This window comes from Tetrao urogallus, assembly GCF_951394365.1.
Source record: "Tetrao urogallus genome assembly, chromosome: 2".
NCBI lineage: Eukaryota > Metazoa > Chordata > Aves > Galliformes > Phasianidae > Tetrao > Tetrao urogallus.
In genome coordinates, this window is record NC_136814.1 from 30,931,752 (window position 1) to 30,951,842 (window position 20,091).

The 20,091-nt window shown below is 37.6% G+C and overlaps 1 protein-coding gene across 1 annotated transcript in view; it reads right to left on the reverse strand.

Moving 5' to 3' along the window:
• BIRC6 (baculoviral IAP repeat containing 6) overlaps window positions 1–20,091 on the reverse strand; it is a gene marked incomplete at both ends in the record, with an annotated part of 169,687 nt that overhangs the window by 5,129 nt on the left and 144,467 nt on the right. The window contains 5 exons of the mRNA XM_079532802.1: window positions 6,396–6,473; window positions 8,362–8,523; window positions 9,134–9,351; window positions 10,541–10,651; window positions 12,165–12,310. Coding sequence (XP_079388928.1) covers window positions 6,396–6,473; window positions 8,362–8,523; window positions 9,134–9,351; window positions 10,541–10,651; window positions 12,165–12,310 — 715 coding nt within the window. The remainder of the gene's footprint in view (window positions 1–6,395; window positions 6,474–8,361; window positions 8,524–9,133; window positions 9,352–10,540; window positions 10,652–12,164; window positions 12,311–20,091) is intronic.

The window sequence follows — 20,091 nt, forward strand, 5'->3', positions numbered from 1 at the left end:
TACTACAAGCCTCAGAATGATACTGAGGTGCGAGGTATTGCTGCAGTAGATTAAAAAAAAAAAAAATAAAAGGTCTGTGCAAATGTTCTAGAACTGACTCTCTTCCCAGCCTAGATATAACTTAAAGCTTAGGAGTATCCCCTAATTTAGGAGTCTTGTTTGCGAATCTGTATGAAAGGAGTCACTCTTTTCCTTGGAACATGCAGAACATACAGTTTACATCAGATAGATACCGTGTCAGCAACAAAGAGCTGTTCTCTCAGAAGGCAGTGCCCCAACAACCAGGTAGTTGTGCTCTGTGCTTAGCAGCAGCACTCTCAAATTTTCTCTTGCAGCAACACGAGCAAATAAACGTTTCAGCTTTCCACACTCTCTCTGTCATGTTTATTGACTATAAAGACACAACGTCTGAACAGTAAGTTCTTTCAAAACAACGGCTAAGAAGGAGTTGAATGACCTAAGTTAATCTCACCGCCACCTCATGGAACCATATCCTTAGCTCTTTTGATGCCATGACACTCCCTATTTGTATACTTGATGTGCTCACACTGTAGTACAGACAAGCAATCTAGCCCAGCAAAGCCATGTCACGGTGGACAGAGCACATGCTTGTGTAGTGGGAAATGTAAACTAGAGTTCTCCAGTTTGAGGTGAGGTGGAAAATTAAATATTGCCTCCCTTCCCTGCCATGCATAGAAGAAGTAGCCATGGCTATCTTCCTTTACACTTAAAAGTAAAAATGCAGATAAATACATTAAAATATACAGAATGTTCTGCACAAATGGGATCTCAGCAAGAAAATAGTCATTCATAACACTACATGGGAAAAGAGTGATCTAATTCTGTTCCAACAGCTCAGATACCTAAGGAGTTGTAGTGATTTGTGGATTTCGTGGCCATTGCATGTGTCTGGAAATAATTCAGTTTTTGCTTTTTTGAATTTTATATTTTAAATATATAATTTCTAAATAGCTATGGTAGAGAAATTTGACTATATGCAGCACTGTACTTTCTAGGCCTTAATAAGCATTTGTTACAATGTATAACAATTGTAATGAGTAAAAAACTCTAAACTGATATTCCAGTTTAATTTGGGTCAGAAAAGTCAATTGCTGGAGTGTTTTTGGGTGGTCTGTTAATAGTTCCATCTCTGAGTCAGAAAAAAAACATGCAGTACTTAATTCTTTCCAAGCAATTTATTTCATCCTCCAGCTGTTTTCTATTTAATCTACAAAGTGTTTTTGTCTTGGGGGGAGAAATGACAGAACTTTTTCCAACAACTCCCTTACTACTTTCACAAACTTTAGCTCTAAAAAACTTTAGCATTTTGAACTTAAATGCTGTATGAAATTTCTAGCAACCAAATCTAATAAATTCGTATAAGAAAAAGTACTTCACTGAAAATTAGCTTTCTTAATACTTATCTACATCAATTTTATTGTTATAGTTCAAAACTTCATCTCTTGATTACAAAGTTGGATGTTGGGAAAGATATACCATGTAAAGAACTACAACTTAGACTTCCAAATCATATTTTTCGCTTGTAGAGAGCATTAACATCTCCAAGCATGAAAATTCCGCAGGCTCCCTGGGACGTTTATCCTAGTGTCATCCTCATAATGAAAAAGCTCTTCCTAATATTTTATCAACATTTCCCAAGTGCCATCTTATGTCATTAGATACTTGTCCTGTTGCTCTGCATCTTTAAGAGGTATCTGGCTCCATTTTCTTTATACCTTCCCCATCTCTCTGCCACTAGTTCCGCCACCTTTCTGCCCTATCTTGTAATCCGTATCTCACCTATTTGGCTATAAGGATACTGAAGGAGACTGGAGCAGAGGTTTTGCCAATGTCAAAGTAAACTATGTCTACTGCTCTCCCCTTGTGCAGAGACAGGTATCTCATTGTAGACATCTAGTTGGTTCATTAGGCTCTACCACCCCAGTACATCCATATTAACTACTGTCTTCAAAGTACTTGAAAATAGCTTTCAGGAAGATTTGTTTCATAATTCTCTCAAGGACTCCTGTGTTGCTGAGCAAGCTGTAAGCTCCCCAGACTGTCCTTCTTGCCTATCTTGACAATGGTGTGAGATTTGCCAGTCATCGGGAATCGGCCATGCTAGATGCGACTTCTCAAAGATGAGAGACGACAGATCTGCAACGGCACTGGCTAGCTCCCATGATGATTTGGTTCCATGATCTTGCAGGCCCAGTTACCTTGAATACTTATTTTCTCTGTTGAGGACAATTCCTCTTTCTCACAGACCGAGGGAAGTCATGGAAAAGGGCAGGCAAATTTTAGCCCTAAGGAATGATGAAGAGATTACCTCTGCTTTTTCCATGTCCTCTGTCACTACATTTTCTGATCCACTGAGCAGCAGGACCACAACTTCTCATTGTTTTCTTTTGCTGCCAACATACTTATAGGAAACCATTCTTGATCTTTAGTTCTCTTGTCATTTTCAACACCAGCTAAGCTTTGATTTTTCTGAGCCATTTGGCCAATGCCTTTATATTCCTTACATGAAGCCCATTCCCTCCTATACCTTCTGTGTACTTTCTTTTTGCAGTTGAGCTTAGGCAGGAGTTGTTTATTTACTCATGCTGGCTTTCTGCCACTCTTCTTTGATTTGACACATGGAATACATAATTGCTAAGCTTTTAGGGGACTAATCAACCAGCTCTCCAAAGCCAATTCCAGAACAAGTTGAAATTGCTTCTGCTGAAGAGTTTCAACTTAATATGCTGAAGCACAAAGTGCATAGTACTTTAGAATCTGGAACAGGAAATCTACCTTGTGCTATGAAGTAACAATTCCAAGGAACGAAATGAGAAAGTGCCATGGGAATCCTGAATAAATCATTGCAAGTTGTTATTTTGCATGATGTATGTGCTTATTGCTTAACACATTCCTATGGCAGAAAACTGAAAATGTTAAGGACTGTTTGGACAGTTATCATAACCTAGTATGTCCTGATAAATTCTGGGCTAATTTAATTTATCACTGATTGTCACTAAAGATAGCACAACTATAACTCCTCAGTTTTATTCCTCTACTCAGTTTTCTTGTAGAATTTAGGAATACCTTTACAGTTTTTCACTAGTATACATCAATTGTTCATCTCTTAGAATGTGGAGCTTTGTCATCACCATAAATAGCTTAAGATAAAGACATAATATGAATTCCAGTAGATGATGCCATCTTAAGAGTCTTCTTAAAATAAATAAATAAATAAATAAACCATCCAAGCCAGTCCATGTGGTACTAGGAATGAGCTGCACAAACAGCAACTCTTCAAGACAAGACCAAAAGGAATACTGGTTGGAAACAGCATTTTGAGTAATTTGCCAGTGTTTCTTTTCTAGTGTTCCAGGACTATCCAGAAGCCTTGAACAAAGTGAAATGACCTTTCAGAGCCACAAAAATATCACCTGTAACTCACCCTATATGATTTCCATAATTGATTACCAACACTCATGAATATGTAAGAAAATCAAGCACCAAAGCGAAGACTGGTGGTAGACTATAAATACAGCAGAATATGTTTCAGTTTTGAGCATCTCAAAGCCAGACTGAATTGACTCACTACAGAACACAAAGTCCAACTTCAGTATGTGCACCTCAAGCTCAATTTAAGAAACAAAACCTGAATATTCAATGAAATAATTCAAGAGAACACTTCCTGCTAGTGTAAAAGCCAGCCCTGCCCTCCTACTTTAGAGCCATTCTCCCTCTCTCTCCAAGGTGCCTCTTCTTTCTTTTTGTACCAGCACAAGTATCTTCTGCTGGAAATAGAAGATTTCTGAGAGAATAATTGTTTCTAGTTGGCTGTAGTTGGAGACCCAAGACATACAAAATGAGAATGGACACAAAATTACTTTCAGAACTGAAGACAAACCTGATTTCTCTGAATTCTCTAAGTAACTTAGCAAAGTACTTTTAGAGCTGTCCCAATTCAAGAGTAATTTCAATTAAGACTGTTTTGAAGTATGCAAAAACTTTATTAAAAAAATCCCAGGGTTTAAAAGTTAGTTTCTCATACCAAAATATTACATTACAGAGATAGTAAGGAAGGTAATTTGCACCACGCACATTCTGTCTGTGAAAGCTATCACAATTGGCACTATACTTTGTATTCATTTCCAAATGCTAATTATATGGCTCTGTGGAAAATTACAGCACCCACCAATATTGAAATCAGAGAGCTCACCTCTCCCAAACATTGTTTTTATAGAAAGGTATTATCTAGAACATCAAAACTTAAATGCACATGTAAGGTTTTTTCACACCCTATGCTGCTACCTCACTGCTAACCACAAGCCATTGTTCCTTATAAAAGCATTCAGTCAGAGCAGCCTTTCAAAACATTTTTATAAGGACTGTCTTTATTATATTGAATTTTACTGAAAGATCATACTACAACATGTAAAAAATCCAAGTGTATGGGGAAAGCATATCACATGTCTGAAAGCAGCTTGCTGGTTTTTTATGTATTGTTAGAATAAAAATAGTATCTTCCATTATTTTTACTATTTTAAACTTGGGTAACAACTCCATTGGCCACTTAGGAGAAAATTAAGGGAAGTCTAAAGGTCTAGATTTCTTCATATAATAAATGGGATGTTGCTTCACTTGACAACTATGTAAATCAAATGATTATGAGCCATTAAGATGATAGGTTGCCTGTACACAGCTGAATTAATCTTACTGGCAACTTACTTCTGCACAATCACACTGATAGAGTCTAACACTATGCAGCAGTTCCACTGAGTTTTAAGTAACTTGAAGTGGCTCATCATGCCGGGATTGCATAAAAAGGTACATATTGCATAACAAGGTACCATGCAACCAATTAATATGTACAATAGTTACATGGATCTTATCCACATCATCTTAAGTGGCACAGAAATCCCCACCATAAACTTTTGATCCTATTCACTTAATCACTTGTTGGATCTTTTAGCTTGGAAACTTTCCTCAAAAAAAAAAAAAAAAAAAAAATTCTGCCTGCAATCAAAAGCTTGTAGTTAAGGATCAAGTATGTTAATACTCCAGTTAACCTACAGAAATTAACCAGTAAGACTTGGCATTATGGAATGGTTTATAGCTGAAAAAAGTGAAGTGGTGAAAAAATCTGAGTAAGATAATCTCATAGGTAAGACTCTATGAGGATAGATCTCCACACTTACAAGAGCACCGAAGTACCAAAATAGACAACATGCTCTCAGGCTCCCTTAAAAGTTTAAGTTGGATGCTCTGATACCTTGAAGAAAAGGTGCCCATATGGACTGGGTTACAAGTGTTCAGTCCAGCCAGGTTCAATGTAATTTTCTTGATTTCCACATACAAGTCAAAAAATGTGGAATCAGTTGGAATTGTTTCTAGGCAATCTTTCGAAATCAATAAGATGTAACTCTTTTTGTATTTGACGGATCACACCTATTATGAAAGTTAACTAGTTTTAAGTCATCAGCTATTCATATTTAACTTCTGAGTAAAAGAGGTGAGGATTTGCCAGATAAGACAAGATTGGTTTTTTATTGTAAAGCTGCAACATTTTTCAAAAGTATAATTTGGATTTTTTTTTTTTAATTGCATTAAAGTGATCCTCACATAGGTGAGACAGCTTTTCTCAACCTTGCAGCATTTGCCAATACAAGAAAATATTTGAAGGAAGACAAGATCTGGGAGTTTTGTATTCTGTGAGTTTTCAGTCCAGCTTCTGACAAATTCAAGCAGTTATTTAACTCCATTGTAGCTGCTAAATATGACTGCCTGGGTATACGTAAACAAATATATGCTCCCAGTGCAACAAAAGGATGCATACATGTGAGACTAAAAAAAAATCAGCTTAAAGAGGCACTCCTCAAGAGAAACTGAGAATGGCTTGAGTGCTGGACATTCACAGCATATTAATTTCATCCTTACAATAACACTGAAGTAACAATCAACTGTTATGAACTCCCCCACAGCTCCTTCACCGTGCACTGAAAGACTCATATGTAGATACATCTACCTGCATTCATGAATCTGACCTGAGTTAATTCTCCCATGCTCTGAACTCCTCGGGAATCAGACTGATTGTTGCAGCTTTTTATCTTCTAAATAGCAACACTTACTAATACAGCTTCTCAATTGGACCCTGCTTACTGACCTAATACATAGGCGAACTAAATTCCAGCCTGTTTGCAAAATAATGCTTAGACATTTCAGATGAACAGGTTAGTACCAGTTACAGAACAGGAATGTCACAATAAGACATTTTATGGACGACTATTTTGTTTTTCCTTACTCAAGGAAGAAAATTCCAGAGTAAAATCACAAAGAGAAAGCCTTAAGACTGGCAGACTTACTACTCCGTGACAAACTAAAGAGAAACAAGAAATACTCACCTGCAAAAAACTTGATGTTTGAGGATTCCATTTCTCTTCTGGCCTCCCATGCCATGTGTTAAGAATGCTTAAGCATACCTGAGAAAGTCACATGATTAATACCACAGATAAATACTATAATAAATTTGCTTTGCTTGGGTAGAACAAAATGTTAGCTTCACATTAAGTTCCTTTTTTTTGGGCAAATTTTTGTGTAACTTCATTGCAAAAGACAAGTTTATTTCCCATGAAATTAATTTGAAATGAAAGTGGATAAAAGTAATGAGGATAAGGAAGAAGATCATATGCTGATAAAAGAACAAAACAAACGCATTACTTTCCTTCAAAGAAAACTTACGGATTCTAGTGGCTCCAAAAATGAATGAATCATTAATACCTGATTCTCTATTTTCTTCTTTAAATACTGTTCTAACACTTCTTGTTTTTAAAGAAAATCATTCTGACTAAGCATTTCAGAGGTGCTCTCTGTCACACTAACAAGGAATTGAAAACACTTATCAACTCTTATGACTTATCTGAATTTTTTGTAGTCAAGTGGATAGAGTTCTGGAACCTTATCATGATGAGAATGGAACAATCAGAGAAGGGAATGCAATGAGTCAAAATATAAGAAATCTAGATAAGAGTATTCACCGTGACTTAATGCTAAGCATGAGAAAAAGGACAGACATTCTCAAATTTGAATTACATTCAGTGTCTATGTTAAGAAAAAACTCTGTGTCTAGTACTGGAAAGGAACGTTACAGCTTCTGAAAACAGTAAGCAAGGGGAACCATGAAAGGCAGTGGAAAAAAGTTAAACCATTGGCCATAAACATCTTGCATTAAAGAAGTTGAGTGCCACTCTGGTACAATCAAAGCTTTTTTGTTGGTCTTCAGTGGAGATATACAGATAACCATTTTGGTTGTTCTACACAGAATTTCATATGTGCTTATTTTTGATATATGTGGAAGTTGCATCTCCCTGGCACACACCTGATTTTCTGTGACGTTTTTGGAACCTTCAGAATGAGGTATACCACAACATGGAGACTGGGGGCTAGGAAGAGCTCATCATTTGCTTCATCTTTTAATATAATTTCCAAAAGTTTTAGTATTTTTTAAAGCAAAATGGTTATTCAATCCTTTGTTTAGAGTTGCATTTGCTTTTATAAAGGATAATTTTTCTTCCCTTTAAGAAAAAGCACTTTTGCATGGAGAGAGAGACAAGGTATGGGCAAATGCAACTAGTTGCAACTGATATGAAACACACTTTGTCCATGGAAGGAATCCTGGATCACTTAGCTTAAATAGATCTCTGCCTGACTAATTTAGCAAGGAAAGTGGAAAAGAACATTTCTGCTGATCATTTGATTGTAAAAGGAGAAAAAAAAACAAACCAAGCACCTCTAAATTCAGGGAGTGTGCAATACCTCTCTCAGCTTTTTATACACACTTGAATATTTTAATTAAGAGTCAGTTATGAGCAAATTTTCTTAAGAAAATTTGGAAAAGAAATTGCTATACCACTGAGTAGCAGTAGAACTCAGTACTGTGCAACGTTATAGATGAAGACATGCAGGGTTTTCACGAAGTCATTGGACAAAGTGGTACATTCTTTTCACTAAGGTGCCTGTTAAGCTGCTGATGAACCCTTGCCCTTTTCTTAAACCTTGCTGGCCACGGCTGCATGACAGCAGGACCTGCCTCCACACACACACAATCACGGAGCATCTGAATGAGCAACCTACATTTGGACAAACTACCAGGTTTACCAAACCCAGAATACAAAACATACCACATTCTGGGGGCAAACATGACTGGAAGCAAAGTACTGAGTAAACGAGTACTTTGTAAAAGTACTTTGGCCTCCCATTCATAAACTGTTTAATCTTGGAAGATCAGAATCATCATGCTTAAGACACAAAACCACTAAAGAACTTAAATGGAGAAGTTTCGTCAGTTTCACAAGAGTAAAGTTGACCTACCTTGCCATCATTATAGAGATTTGGATTAAATCTCACACTGTGGCCTCCAGTTGTTTCCAGATTCACAAGTGGAGGGGAGTTAGGATAATCTTGTGGAAAATACACATCAAACTCAAAGCACCCATTTGCATAAGGGGTGTCTGCTGGACCAGTAATGAGAACCTACCAACGTTAAGAAAGCAAAAAGACAGTTTTCAGAAAGAAACCTTATATTTGTCATCCAGTTGAGATTTCTGCAAATTATGGGAATAATTTTTATTTCCAAACACAACTTATCAGAAATTATTATTAAATATCATCCTCACATACAGGCTATCAGTCTGTTCATTTCAGTAGTCTAGATAACTGAAGATCCCCTGCTAATGTCCATTTCTCCTTACAGATTACAAATGGAAAGCAAAACAGAAGGCGCTAACATGTCTGCCTTCTTGCTTCAGGACAAGAGGTGCTCAGTGTATTTCTCCATACCTACCATTTTTAACTGACTTAATAACGTAGTATACAAAGATACACTTTTGACTGCAATGGAGTAGCAAAACTACATTTTTCCTTTCAGAGTAGCTAAAGAACAAACCCTGTCCTATTAAGTCTACTTCACTAACAAAGTCCTCTATTGGCAGACGGATGCCCATCAAGTTCTTGAAAAATCATCAGACTAAAATACCACCAACTATATTAGTTTAGAAGTTGAGATAACAACTAAAGTACAAATGAAATACTTCTGTATCTTCTTATATACTGAGCTGAAAGAGGGAAATAAAAAAAACATTACCTTCATAATGTCAAGCCGCTCCTCATCACAACGTACAAAAACACTGGATGAAGATGAGAGAGGCAGTGATGTAGAAAGAGTCACAGCTTCTTGTGCAAGACGTCGAGCTCTGGCAGCACTGTTGGCATCACTTGCATTTTTTACCTGAGACATGTAGTGGTAATTTACTTTAAAAACCAATTTTCCATCATCATCTTCAGAAACCATTTCAAATGTATCTAGAAGAGAAAAAAAAAAAAAAAAGCCTCAGGAAAACAGTGAAGTTAATAACAGATCAGTCTTGGATGAAGATTCTGAGTTTTAAAATCAGGAAATGTGAATCAAGAAAATGTGCACCTTGGGAATTAACAGTGATCTCAAAAAACAAAGCATTACCAGTTTTGAGTCAAATGAACTCCTGCAGCAAATTTACAAGCTCTCATATGCAACTTGTCCAATGTATGCCACTTCTGATTTGGAAGGCTACCAGCTTCTCCAGGCCAGGAATACAATGGTATTTATGAATACATAATAATGCTACTAGTGCCAACAGCATTTAATTGTGTCGTGGTTGCAAATGTTATTAGAAGATCATACAAAATTACAGTGAGGTTAATTTTCTTTAGTCATTTAATATACAAAATCTGCAGCTTGGCTGACAGAATGAGAAGCTGCCATTACAAACTTTCCTACCTGCCTATTCCTGGCATACATGTGAGGCATACAACTCCACAAACACTTGTGAGGAAAATCCCTTACAAATACAGCAGCAAATAAATGTGACTGCAAATATTGTCACTGCAACTCAAAAAATATTCATAAATATGCGTCTGCAATAATTTTACAGCTCTATTTGGATAAGATGCTATTCTTTATGAATTTCTTCAAACACATTCTCTTATGGCCAAAATGAGCACTGATTCTCCCCGTTTTTTCCAAATGCAACATACTGAGTTTCACAAAGAAGCACAGAATAAAGTTTGCGACAGTTCCATTTTACTCTAACACGTTTTCTTCTGAATTCTATTCCATTTAAAAAATAAAAGCCATATTTTTAAAAAATGTACTTTTAATAAGGCTTGATAAAAGCTTTAAAAAAATTATTTTTATATATGAACTAATGTTGCAATAGAATCTGAGGACTGAAAATCTCACAAATCAGTACTGGAATGAAAATATGAACATCATATCTGAATTTTGTGACTGGTTCCATTCACGTAGTATACAGATAACGTAACACATTTCCTATTTGTTCAATGATCACATTAGCTGGCAGCCTGAGAATACCGACTTGTATAATTTTCCATGTATGAAAAGTATCATTTAAAAATACCTTAAAATTATTTCAAAATATAATTATGGTATCATTGCAACAGATTATTTCTTATGCACACGCTTTCTAAAGTACATTCACACTTCTCAACCTACCAAACTGGAGTTTTTTCATGACAGCCACATACTTTTCTTCAAGAGAGCGTAAAACAGACAATGGTTTGGGCTTCACAGCAGCTTTTTTGGAATATTCAGCCATCTTCTTTTCTGTTAAATAAAATGTGATGATTATTTGTAGTTAATGTAATTCTGGGGCAAATACACCAAACATTTGGGGATTATTTATCTTGAAATGACATTTTATGATTACAGTATCTGCAAAGAATTCTGAATACTGGGGATCACTCACAACATACAGATTTTTTTCACAGTATCACAGAATGGCTTGGATTGGAAGGAATCTCAAAGATCATCCAGTTCCAACTACCCTGCTGTGGGCAGAATTGTCAACCACTAGATCAGACTGCCCATCAAGCCCAGTCTTAGAGCATCCACAGCTTTTCTGGGCAGCCTGTGCCAGTTGCCTCACTACCCTCTGAGTGAAGAATTTCCTCCTAACATCTAACCTAAACTTCCCCTCTTTCAGTTTAAAGCCATTCCCCTTTGTCACTATCTACCTGTGTAAAGAATAAGCCTCCCTCCTGCTTGTAAGCTCCTTCCAATTACTGAAAGATCATGATGAGGTCTCCCTGAAGACTTCTCTTTCCCAAGCTAAACAATCCCAACTCCCTCACCTTTCATCATAGGAGAGAGATGCTCCAGCTACTATTTTTTTTTTCCTTTTCCAGGCAACAGTAGTAATTTAAGGCTTTTACACAGCAACTGGAGTATGGGGAAGGGTTGAGGTCATGGTTCCATGCTCAGCTATGCTGGTTTGCTGCCTCTTCTGTCTCATTTCTTATTCTGGGGGATGGAGAGCTTATGCTATCAGAAACACATTCTTAAAGTGCTGCCAGTTCTGTTCTGTTCCTTTGTCCCTAAGCACATTTCTCTCAAGAGATCTCTTCCAACAATTTCTTCAACAACCTGATGTTTGCTCTACTGAAGATCAGGGTCCTGACTCCAGTCTTTGCCAGGCCTACATTCCTTAAGATCACTAAATGGACCAGAGCATGGTTGCTGCAGGCCAGGCTGCCTCTGATCTTAACCTCTTTAGCCATCTCCACATTTCTCACTCTTACTTTTCATTATCCGAACAGCTAAATAAAGATGGTTATCTCAGCTCAGGAATAATTCAAGACCAGTGCTGCCATGAGTATTCTTTTATCCACTCTCCAATATCAGGAGCTGGTTATAAACTCCTTCACAAAACACATTCTCACTAATTACATCACTTCTCCTTAGTTTTCTTTACTAGACAATCAGGTGGTTGGTTGGCTATATGCGGTTCAATCCACAATTCAGATTTTTGTTCTGCCTATAAACATGCTAATTCACAAGGTTTAGCTTTAATAGCAAAGGCCTTGCTTCTATAGGTTATATCTCCTGTCTTCTAACAGGAAAAACAATGTACTACATAACGGTGCAGAAGGTTATGAGATGTCCTCTAACTCGATTTATTCTATATCCTGATTTTAGAATTTAAGACTAATGCAAAGCTCCAGACAGCTGCACTTGAAAATGTAGCCAGTCACTGCAGCTGGGGGGAAGTCTTTTCTCTTGCTTTTAAACCAATTTTAAATTATCTGTCAATGAACAAATAAAAGAATTTCTATTTTACCTTGGTTTGCCTGGCGTAAACTGGTGGTAGCAGCATAAACTATCTCAGCAGTCTTCTGGATGTCTGGTACCAAAAGTGTCAGTCCCTCTGGTTCTTGATCAGAAGTATCGGGCTTCACCCCTGCTTTAGCCTTGTCTTTTTTAGACCTGTGGATGTACAAACATATTTATATATTTTGATTGTGATAACTCAGTCCTTAGCAGCATACTCAATTACTGAAATGAAGAAGTGATATTTAATATTAACTATGCCTGTTTCAGAATTTAACACTTAAGAGCTGGAATAAATTTACATTGTTATACTGCAAAACTTAGAGATTCTAATGGTAACGAGCACTCCCTGCCCCATTCTCCCAGCTGTCTTCTGTAAATATTTTAATATCACTTACAGATTACCTTGAATTGGAAGGGATCTGTAAGGACCACTGAGTTCAAGTCCTCTTTCTCCTTTATGGCGGACTCTTCTTCAAATATCTCTATACCCACCAGAACACAGAACAACAACTGCAAATTCTCCAACCAGTATCACAAATGCAGAGTTCTGATGCAAGTCACATTAGCTCACTGAATGGAAGGATTTAGGATCCTTGTTCACTGAATGGATAGATTCAAAATCCTCATTCACTAAATGGAAGGATTCAGGGTCCCAGAAAGATCCTTCCTTTGCAATAGCCTATTATCTGAGGTCTGCACTGTGCTGAAGGTTACAACCTTGTGAGTCACCAGAGATGCTTCCCTGCAGAGGTGACGACACCCACAGAGACTCACTGCTCCTGCAGTAGATGATGGCATGGTGCATGTGTAGTGGAGGAAAGAATGCTGTACTGAAAAGATGGTTAATAAAAATGGACACTGACTCAGTTCCATACAGACTCCAAATGTAATCTGAACTGAGTGTTCAGCCTAACCTGCCCTTACAGGAGCAGCCTGGGAAACTACTCTGCATTGCATCACTTAAAATGAACAAAGTTATGGTGAAGATCTAAACAAGATAAACAGCGAAGAAGCAGCAGCTTTCTTTCCCACTACCATACCTAGAAGCAAAACAAAGCTACCTTAGCAAGAAGAATTAGCAATGTAATGCTTTGATGTTCCAAACATATATTTTGATAAATATCAGTTACAATACACTTTATTTTGAACTAGATGTAAATAATGCATAAATAACTAATCTCTAAAGTATTCAAAAGAGATGATTACATCAATAACAAAAGTCTTTGCACCATACCTTATAAAATAAAAACATCCCTGGAGCACATTAATAACAGAATTCATTACTGCAGCATGATACAGTTTCTGTGTTCCAGACTTGATCCAAAGTGATGTTAGCCCATTGATGACTTCAAGCAACTCTGAGCATTCAGATCCTCCAAGTCAGGAGGAACGCACTGAAGGCAAACAGCACAACTCAGAGTTTAAGAAACAGTTTAAAAAACAGCAGCTGCCTCTCCCATTTACACCATCTGAAGTCCTTATCACTGTCTTTTTCCTTGTGGAAATCTAAGCCAAGATTTTTTAAATAGCTCGTGTTAAGGTTTGATGTGTGTATTTGAGTTCATTAAACCCCGGTGATACCTGACATCTCAGACACGCTAGCAGGCAGCAGTTCCAGGAGAGGTGTACACAGTTAGCAGTGCTTGCTGTTGGTGTAGAACTCTTATACTCTTTACTACAAAATCTTGGAGAAAAATTTCTTTCCTCATTTTGCCTTCCTATCCTTACTTGATTCAAATCTATTGGTATCTAGATTAGAATATCAGCTTATTGTGATTAATCCTGCACAGTTGAGGCTGCTTCAGGACTACCTTATATACATATATTCAGTTATTTACACAATTACTTGGAGATATTAACAGTGATTTTTAGGTTTGCAGTTTATTTACAACCAACATATGGTAAATCAAACAATTCCCTAGTCTCCAGATGGGGAAGTCTGTCAAGGATTCCCCAGTGGTATAGACTTTCTGATATACACTGATTACAATTTTTGAAGTTCACAGAGTTTTGTCATCACTTGCCTCCTGAGACAGAAATGAATTTCATTGTCAGTGCACTATTATAGCTGACTTTTAGGTTATTTTACAGCAGAAGATCACAGCAGCCCTTTCAAAAATCACATCCTCATAAAATGGTTCATTATGACTATTTAATGAATGCAATTAAAAAATAGATTAGGTACACTAAAAGGTTAAATCTTGTATGGAAGCTCTGGAACTGCTGCTGGAGGTGTGCATCTGGTCCATGCACCCACCTTAGGTAACAACAAGAATGTTCACACTCCCTGGCGTGGAAAACCCAGGAACATAAACAATTTCCATCCTGAAATGGCTATAAAAGGCATGAAACAAATGTAATGTAAAGCTCAAAATGTGGAAAGTTGAATGGGGTTCACATACAGCTGATGAACGGGGGACTCAGTACACCCAGAAGTAAACACAGAACACCGGAGTACCTTGTGGCCTGCTGAGGCCTAGCGGTCTCCTGCATGGAGCCTGAGAAAGAAATACTTGTAACAAGAGTCTGTTGGGTTTGATGTTGGAGGTCAGAAGCAGGACTTTCAGGGCAGTGCCAACATTGCTCTCAGGACAAATTTACAGCAATACAGAAGACCATTTTTTGGTCCCTAAACCTATATCTTAATATAATCTCAAACACATGATATTATTTTGTGTCCTAACAAAAGAAACCCGCTTAGGTGAAGTATTCTCCCATCTGTGAGCATGTGTAATACGGGCAAAACAAATTATTAGCTGCAGAAACATCGTTCTCCCTTCTTGGTACCATCTCCACTCTATCCTGCTGCTGCAACTCTGCCAGGACTCAGAGCTGCCGCTCTCCATATCGTGTGTCATACACAGGTCTTAGAAGGCCAAAGAGATCCCAGCTGGGGAGGGAGTTGCTAAGAATTGCAGATGCTCTCCCAAAACTATGAATGAGGAGATCATACTGAAATTGAAGTGATAAATACAGCAGGATCCTTCCATCGTTCCTGCACTGTAGCAGCCTGCACATACATTTATGCACACATAAGAACTAGCAGCGTTACCACAATCCTGAGCTCTGAGTTTTTCAGTATTTCAAAGTATCCAAAGAACCAATAATACGAATAATAAACTAAGATAGAAAATACAATCATTTAACTGTTTTGAACTGTATCTTATCTATTTTTAGAAAACATTTAAATGTACAGTTATGCTGTACATTTCTTTCCACCAAGATTTTGTGTATGCAGCAAAATGCATCAATTAATTAATACAGGTCAAACCGTTGTTTAAATGTTACAATTTTCAGAGTCGAGCAAGAGCCAAATATTTAATTAGGACTTAGAAACTTGCCTTGCAGTTTTTCACCCACTGAAGGAAAAGTGGACAATATCCTGTCAACTCATATTTAAAAGGATGACAGTAACTAATACATTTGCTAGAGAAGACAGCAGTGTACATGCTAATAATTTAAGCCATTAATTTAGTTTGTGCTGGAAGATGACATCCTTCTTTTCACACCGTGCTAAATGAATAATGAATGATACACTCCCAAGGCAACTTTAATTTTTAAAGCCAATACTTAGAGTTACTCACTCATGCCAGGTACTTAGAGGTAAACGTGACAATATGGAATGATACATTTATCAAATTACTCACAAAATAAAAGCAGTGAACCATTCTGTACTGCAGAAATGTTGCTTGGAACAGAATTCTACTCCATTTTATACTCATAGACACTTTGTTGTGATTAAATTGCCATGAGATCGGTATCACCCAGCCCTAATGCCAGACACCAAATAGATGCACATTCCTTCCAGTAACCTACAGATTTTTAAACCAATATCCTGAAATGTGGCAAAACAAACAAGGGAACCTGCCTTTGCAAATAGAACTGAGAAAGCCTAGTAGCCTCCTCTGAGATGGCTCCGCACACTCATCCTCAGCTGCTTCAAGCACTGTATTTACAGACTGAGATTTCAACAAGGATTACAGGACTGCTCCCTGCCACCAATCATGAACCCTGAACATGAGAGCTCCCCAGAAAAAACTGGTAGTGGTTTTGTCTCTTAAAAAACAACAATTAAATAATTACACCCAAATTCTTGGGACTTGATTAGAAAGGAAACTGTTATTTGCAGAATGCACCGTTTCATTTAGAAGTTTGTAGAAGATCAGTCAATGCACTGAAAAGCTATAGCAGGGAAAATGCCGCAGGCTCAGCTGATTATATTCTAACTTCTCCGCACAACAAAAAAAACAAAGAGCTCTAACAGCAATGTGACAGGCAGGGTCAGATACTTTCAGAACATTCTGGAACTGTGCTGCATTAACTCTTAGCAGCAGAATGACAAATGACAGCAGTGTATAAGACTAAGCAATTCAGATCTCCCTGAAGCAGTTACCACTTGGGTGGCCTGGGTGTCATGGAAAGTAAAAGCATTTCTATTTAGGAATTTCTAGACATAGGCTTGCTATGTTCCACGTTACACAAATCAGCCATCAGGTTATTTTGTCTAACTGAAGCATTTGCCACAGACTTCATGAAGTAAATGGCTGTTCGTACATGCCTGCTTTGCTGCACAGAGTTCTCTGCAGCAGAGGACAGGAGAAGAACAAATGTCTCAAACTCACCTTCGGGACAACCCTCTCCAAAGCACTGCAGTTAGTGATGGCTTTGCCTCCCTATCAGAGTGGCTGATTCCTAAACATCTTCTCCATTATCCAGAAGGTTCTTGACTTTTCAATTCAGTATTATGGCATTTGAAGATAATGAAACTGAATGCTAACTGGAACCAAAAACCAAACTGTTCACTTTGAATTTTGGATGGAAGTCATGTTCCAACATGGAAGCGACATTTGGTAGACATGCAAGTAGAACTGCTGTTCAGTTAAAGGAAAATGTTGTCTTTGAAAGCAGCTCCCATAATTATGTTGTTCTTATGGCATTTGACCTAAGAAGGGCAACAGATTGTCCCATTTAAGTAATTCATGCCAACACTTGCTTATATTGCTGGCAAACCTTCAGCTAAAAGGCTGAGAACGAAAACCTTCCACTCCAATGATTCCAGGCTGTCCAGGCTGTTGGTATTTTCATTCCAGTTTATATACAGCTATACAGCTTTAAAGACAAACAGTATTATGCTTAAACCAATGAGCAAAAGGCATATAGATAATATAACTGAACCAATTACAATTTAAAAAAAAAATCATCAATTATTAATACTGACAATAATTCTATGCCCAAAGAATTATTCTTCATTTTCAGATCCTAAGATGACACTAAAGAACTATTAGTACCATGTTTTATTTTATCAAAATGAAAAAGAGTTTATGAGAGTAATGGTCAAGTGCTATTCTCACAGAGAATCTTTTTAGACTTCAACTTAGGGAAATAACATGAGAAGGCACAGGTTTCCATGCCCATTATATCTGAGACTACCCAACAGATGCCCAGACTAACAAAACAAGAAAGTATTTATACTGGAAATGAATTACACAGAAGCCAAATACAATTTTCTTTCCTATTTTAAGAGGATTACATAGACTCTGATCTTCCTACGACTGCCACAAAAGTGGGAAGTTCTTGGACAGGTATCGAACAAAAAGTAATATTACTCTCTTTCTCTTGTATTAAGTCAGCAAGAAAATCACACTGTGGTACTACATGCTTGATGCAAGACTAGAAAGCTAAGTCAAAAAGGAGAAGAGAAATTCACAAGAAATTAAGCCCATCAGCAACTACTAGAAATTATTCCAAATAATAGGATTCCTGCTCAAAATTTCAGGTACTAATTGGCATGTGTTCTCAGTTTACAATGGGAGAAAAATATTTTACATACACCTTTTTCAGATATTGTATTTATCTCTGTCTCATGATATTTCAGCATATGCCTAGGGAGGTCATTTCATTTTTTCAGGCAAATATGAATATTGTTTCTTAATGAGCCAACTTCATATTGGAAGCAATTGATGAACCTAAGAAACTTCTTAACTGCTGGTGGCAGAAAATTATGAAGAGATTAAGAATGGGAATCTGAACTGCAGCATTTGCCTTTCAGTTCTCTCACTTCCTTCAGTCAGGGCATAAAAAGCTGATTCAACCATCAAAAAAAACCCCCATACTCAAATCTTCAGCTCTGGAAACCGGAAAGGCTGGAGACATCCCGAAAGAGATGAAAAGTTGGTTGTGAAATCTGTACCAAGTCCAGCACCTGCCAGAGGCACAAGGGATTGGGAAGCATGCAGGAGCTCCTTGCTTCTGTGAGTGCCAGTCCAGTGACTGTTCCCTTCAAGCAACAAACACATGCAGCACCAACTTATTTGGTCCACTGATTTAAACGAAGTCTTCTCACACTTGTCGCTTGCCTGGTGAGCCATAACAAAAGTGCAACCTTTCATGTAAATCAACAGTTAGGTTCAGTGACAGCAGAATTTCAGAAGATAAGCCAGAATTCTGCAGAGTGTGAGAATCAAAGATCAAATTCATCTGATCACTCAGAATTGCTCTGAGAAGATGGCTTGGTCTTTGAAACAGAACAGCCAGAAACCGCAAAGAACCAAAAGACAAAACTAAGTTGTTCGGGCTGTTAGAATTATACAAAATGGCATTATATTTATCCAAAACATGCAGTTTTTCTTTGTCAAAAGAGTGAATTCAGAAAGGGAAAAACAATTTAGCAATACAGGTACTGGTTGTTACTGAACAGAACAGGAAAAAGACTGCTGGTCTAAACCTTACTGTTGTTAAGATCCATGGCCCAACCAGCCTGGGACAGATAATAGGACAAGAATACTAGGTCTGATAAAGCAAAACTGGCATGTAACCATAGAGTAGAACCGTGGAGCAGAATCATCAAGGAAAAATGCAGCTACCAATTAGCCTGAGTTCCCACATTTTGTGGAAAAATCTGTATTTATTACTGGCTTTTTAAAAAGGCAATAATAAAGGGAGGTACCAAGAGACTGGTCTTACTGAAACAAGCTGTCATTTATGACTTGGCTGCATAACTGTCCTTAAGAAGTCCCCTGAACTCTGTATGGTGCACAGAACAAGCCTGTATGGCTTTATACTGCAAGCCTCATGCAGCCGGATAGCATCACTGCAGAGAAGCGATATTTGGACACTTTTCCATTTGTTTGTTAATGGCTCTGTCAGACTGCAGGAGTGTTTGACAAGAACTGTCAAGTGTGGAGTTTCTTGGAAAAGGGTAGAAGACCTTGAAACCTGGCACAGACAGCTTCAGGGCATTCATTTGTAATTTCAAATCATCTTCAGCATACCAGCTCACCTCTAAAGCTCATGTTAATGGAAAGATTAACTGTTGTAGAATAACCATGTGCAGAAGCATTCTTTACATACGTAGTGCCAACAGATAATGCTAGTCAAAAACCTTCAGCTATCTTAGGCTTGCAGTACACAGAATTCTCACTACAAATAACAGCTAAGTCTTATGCCTTCTTAATCTTATGCTTCGTGACAGAACCCAAAAAGGCTTCTCTAGTAACCAGTTAGCCTCTGACAGACAATCCCCTGAGGAATCCTTACTCAACGGGTATCCACTGAGGAATCCTTACTCAATGGATAAAGGAGCACAGTAGCACATACAAGAAACCTGGGATATTTCAGGTAAAAAATATCATCTCGTTTAATCCTCCTCAATCCCACCCTTTACAGAATGGGCATGTTTAAATAGCTTCCAAGGATGCTCCTGCTTTCAGACTGACAGCAGGAAATGTAAAGTCCTCGCTGAAAAAAGAAATTTGAAATTTGAAGCTCCTAGACTCTTAAGCAGCAGTCCTCTTTCCAAAAAAAGTATGAAACCCACCAACTTATTTGTGTCATGGAAAACAAATTCTAGTAAGTAACATAATAAATTAGAATATATACATAGTAAAGACAAAGGTATGTTCTCAGTCTGGACAGTGGCATAACGGCTGTGATAA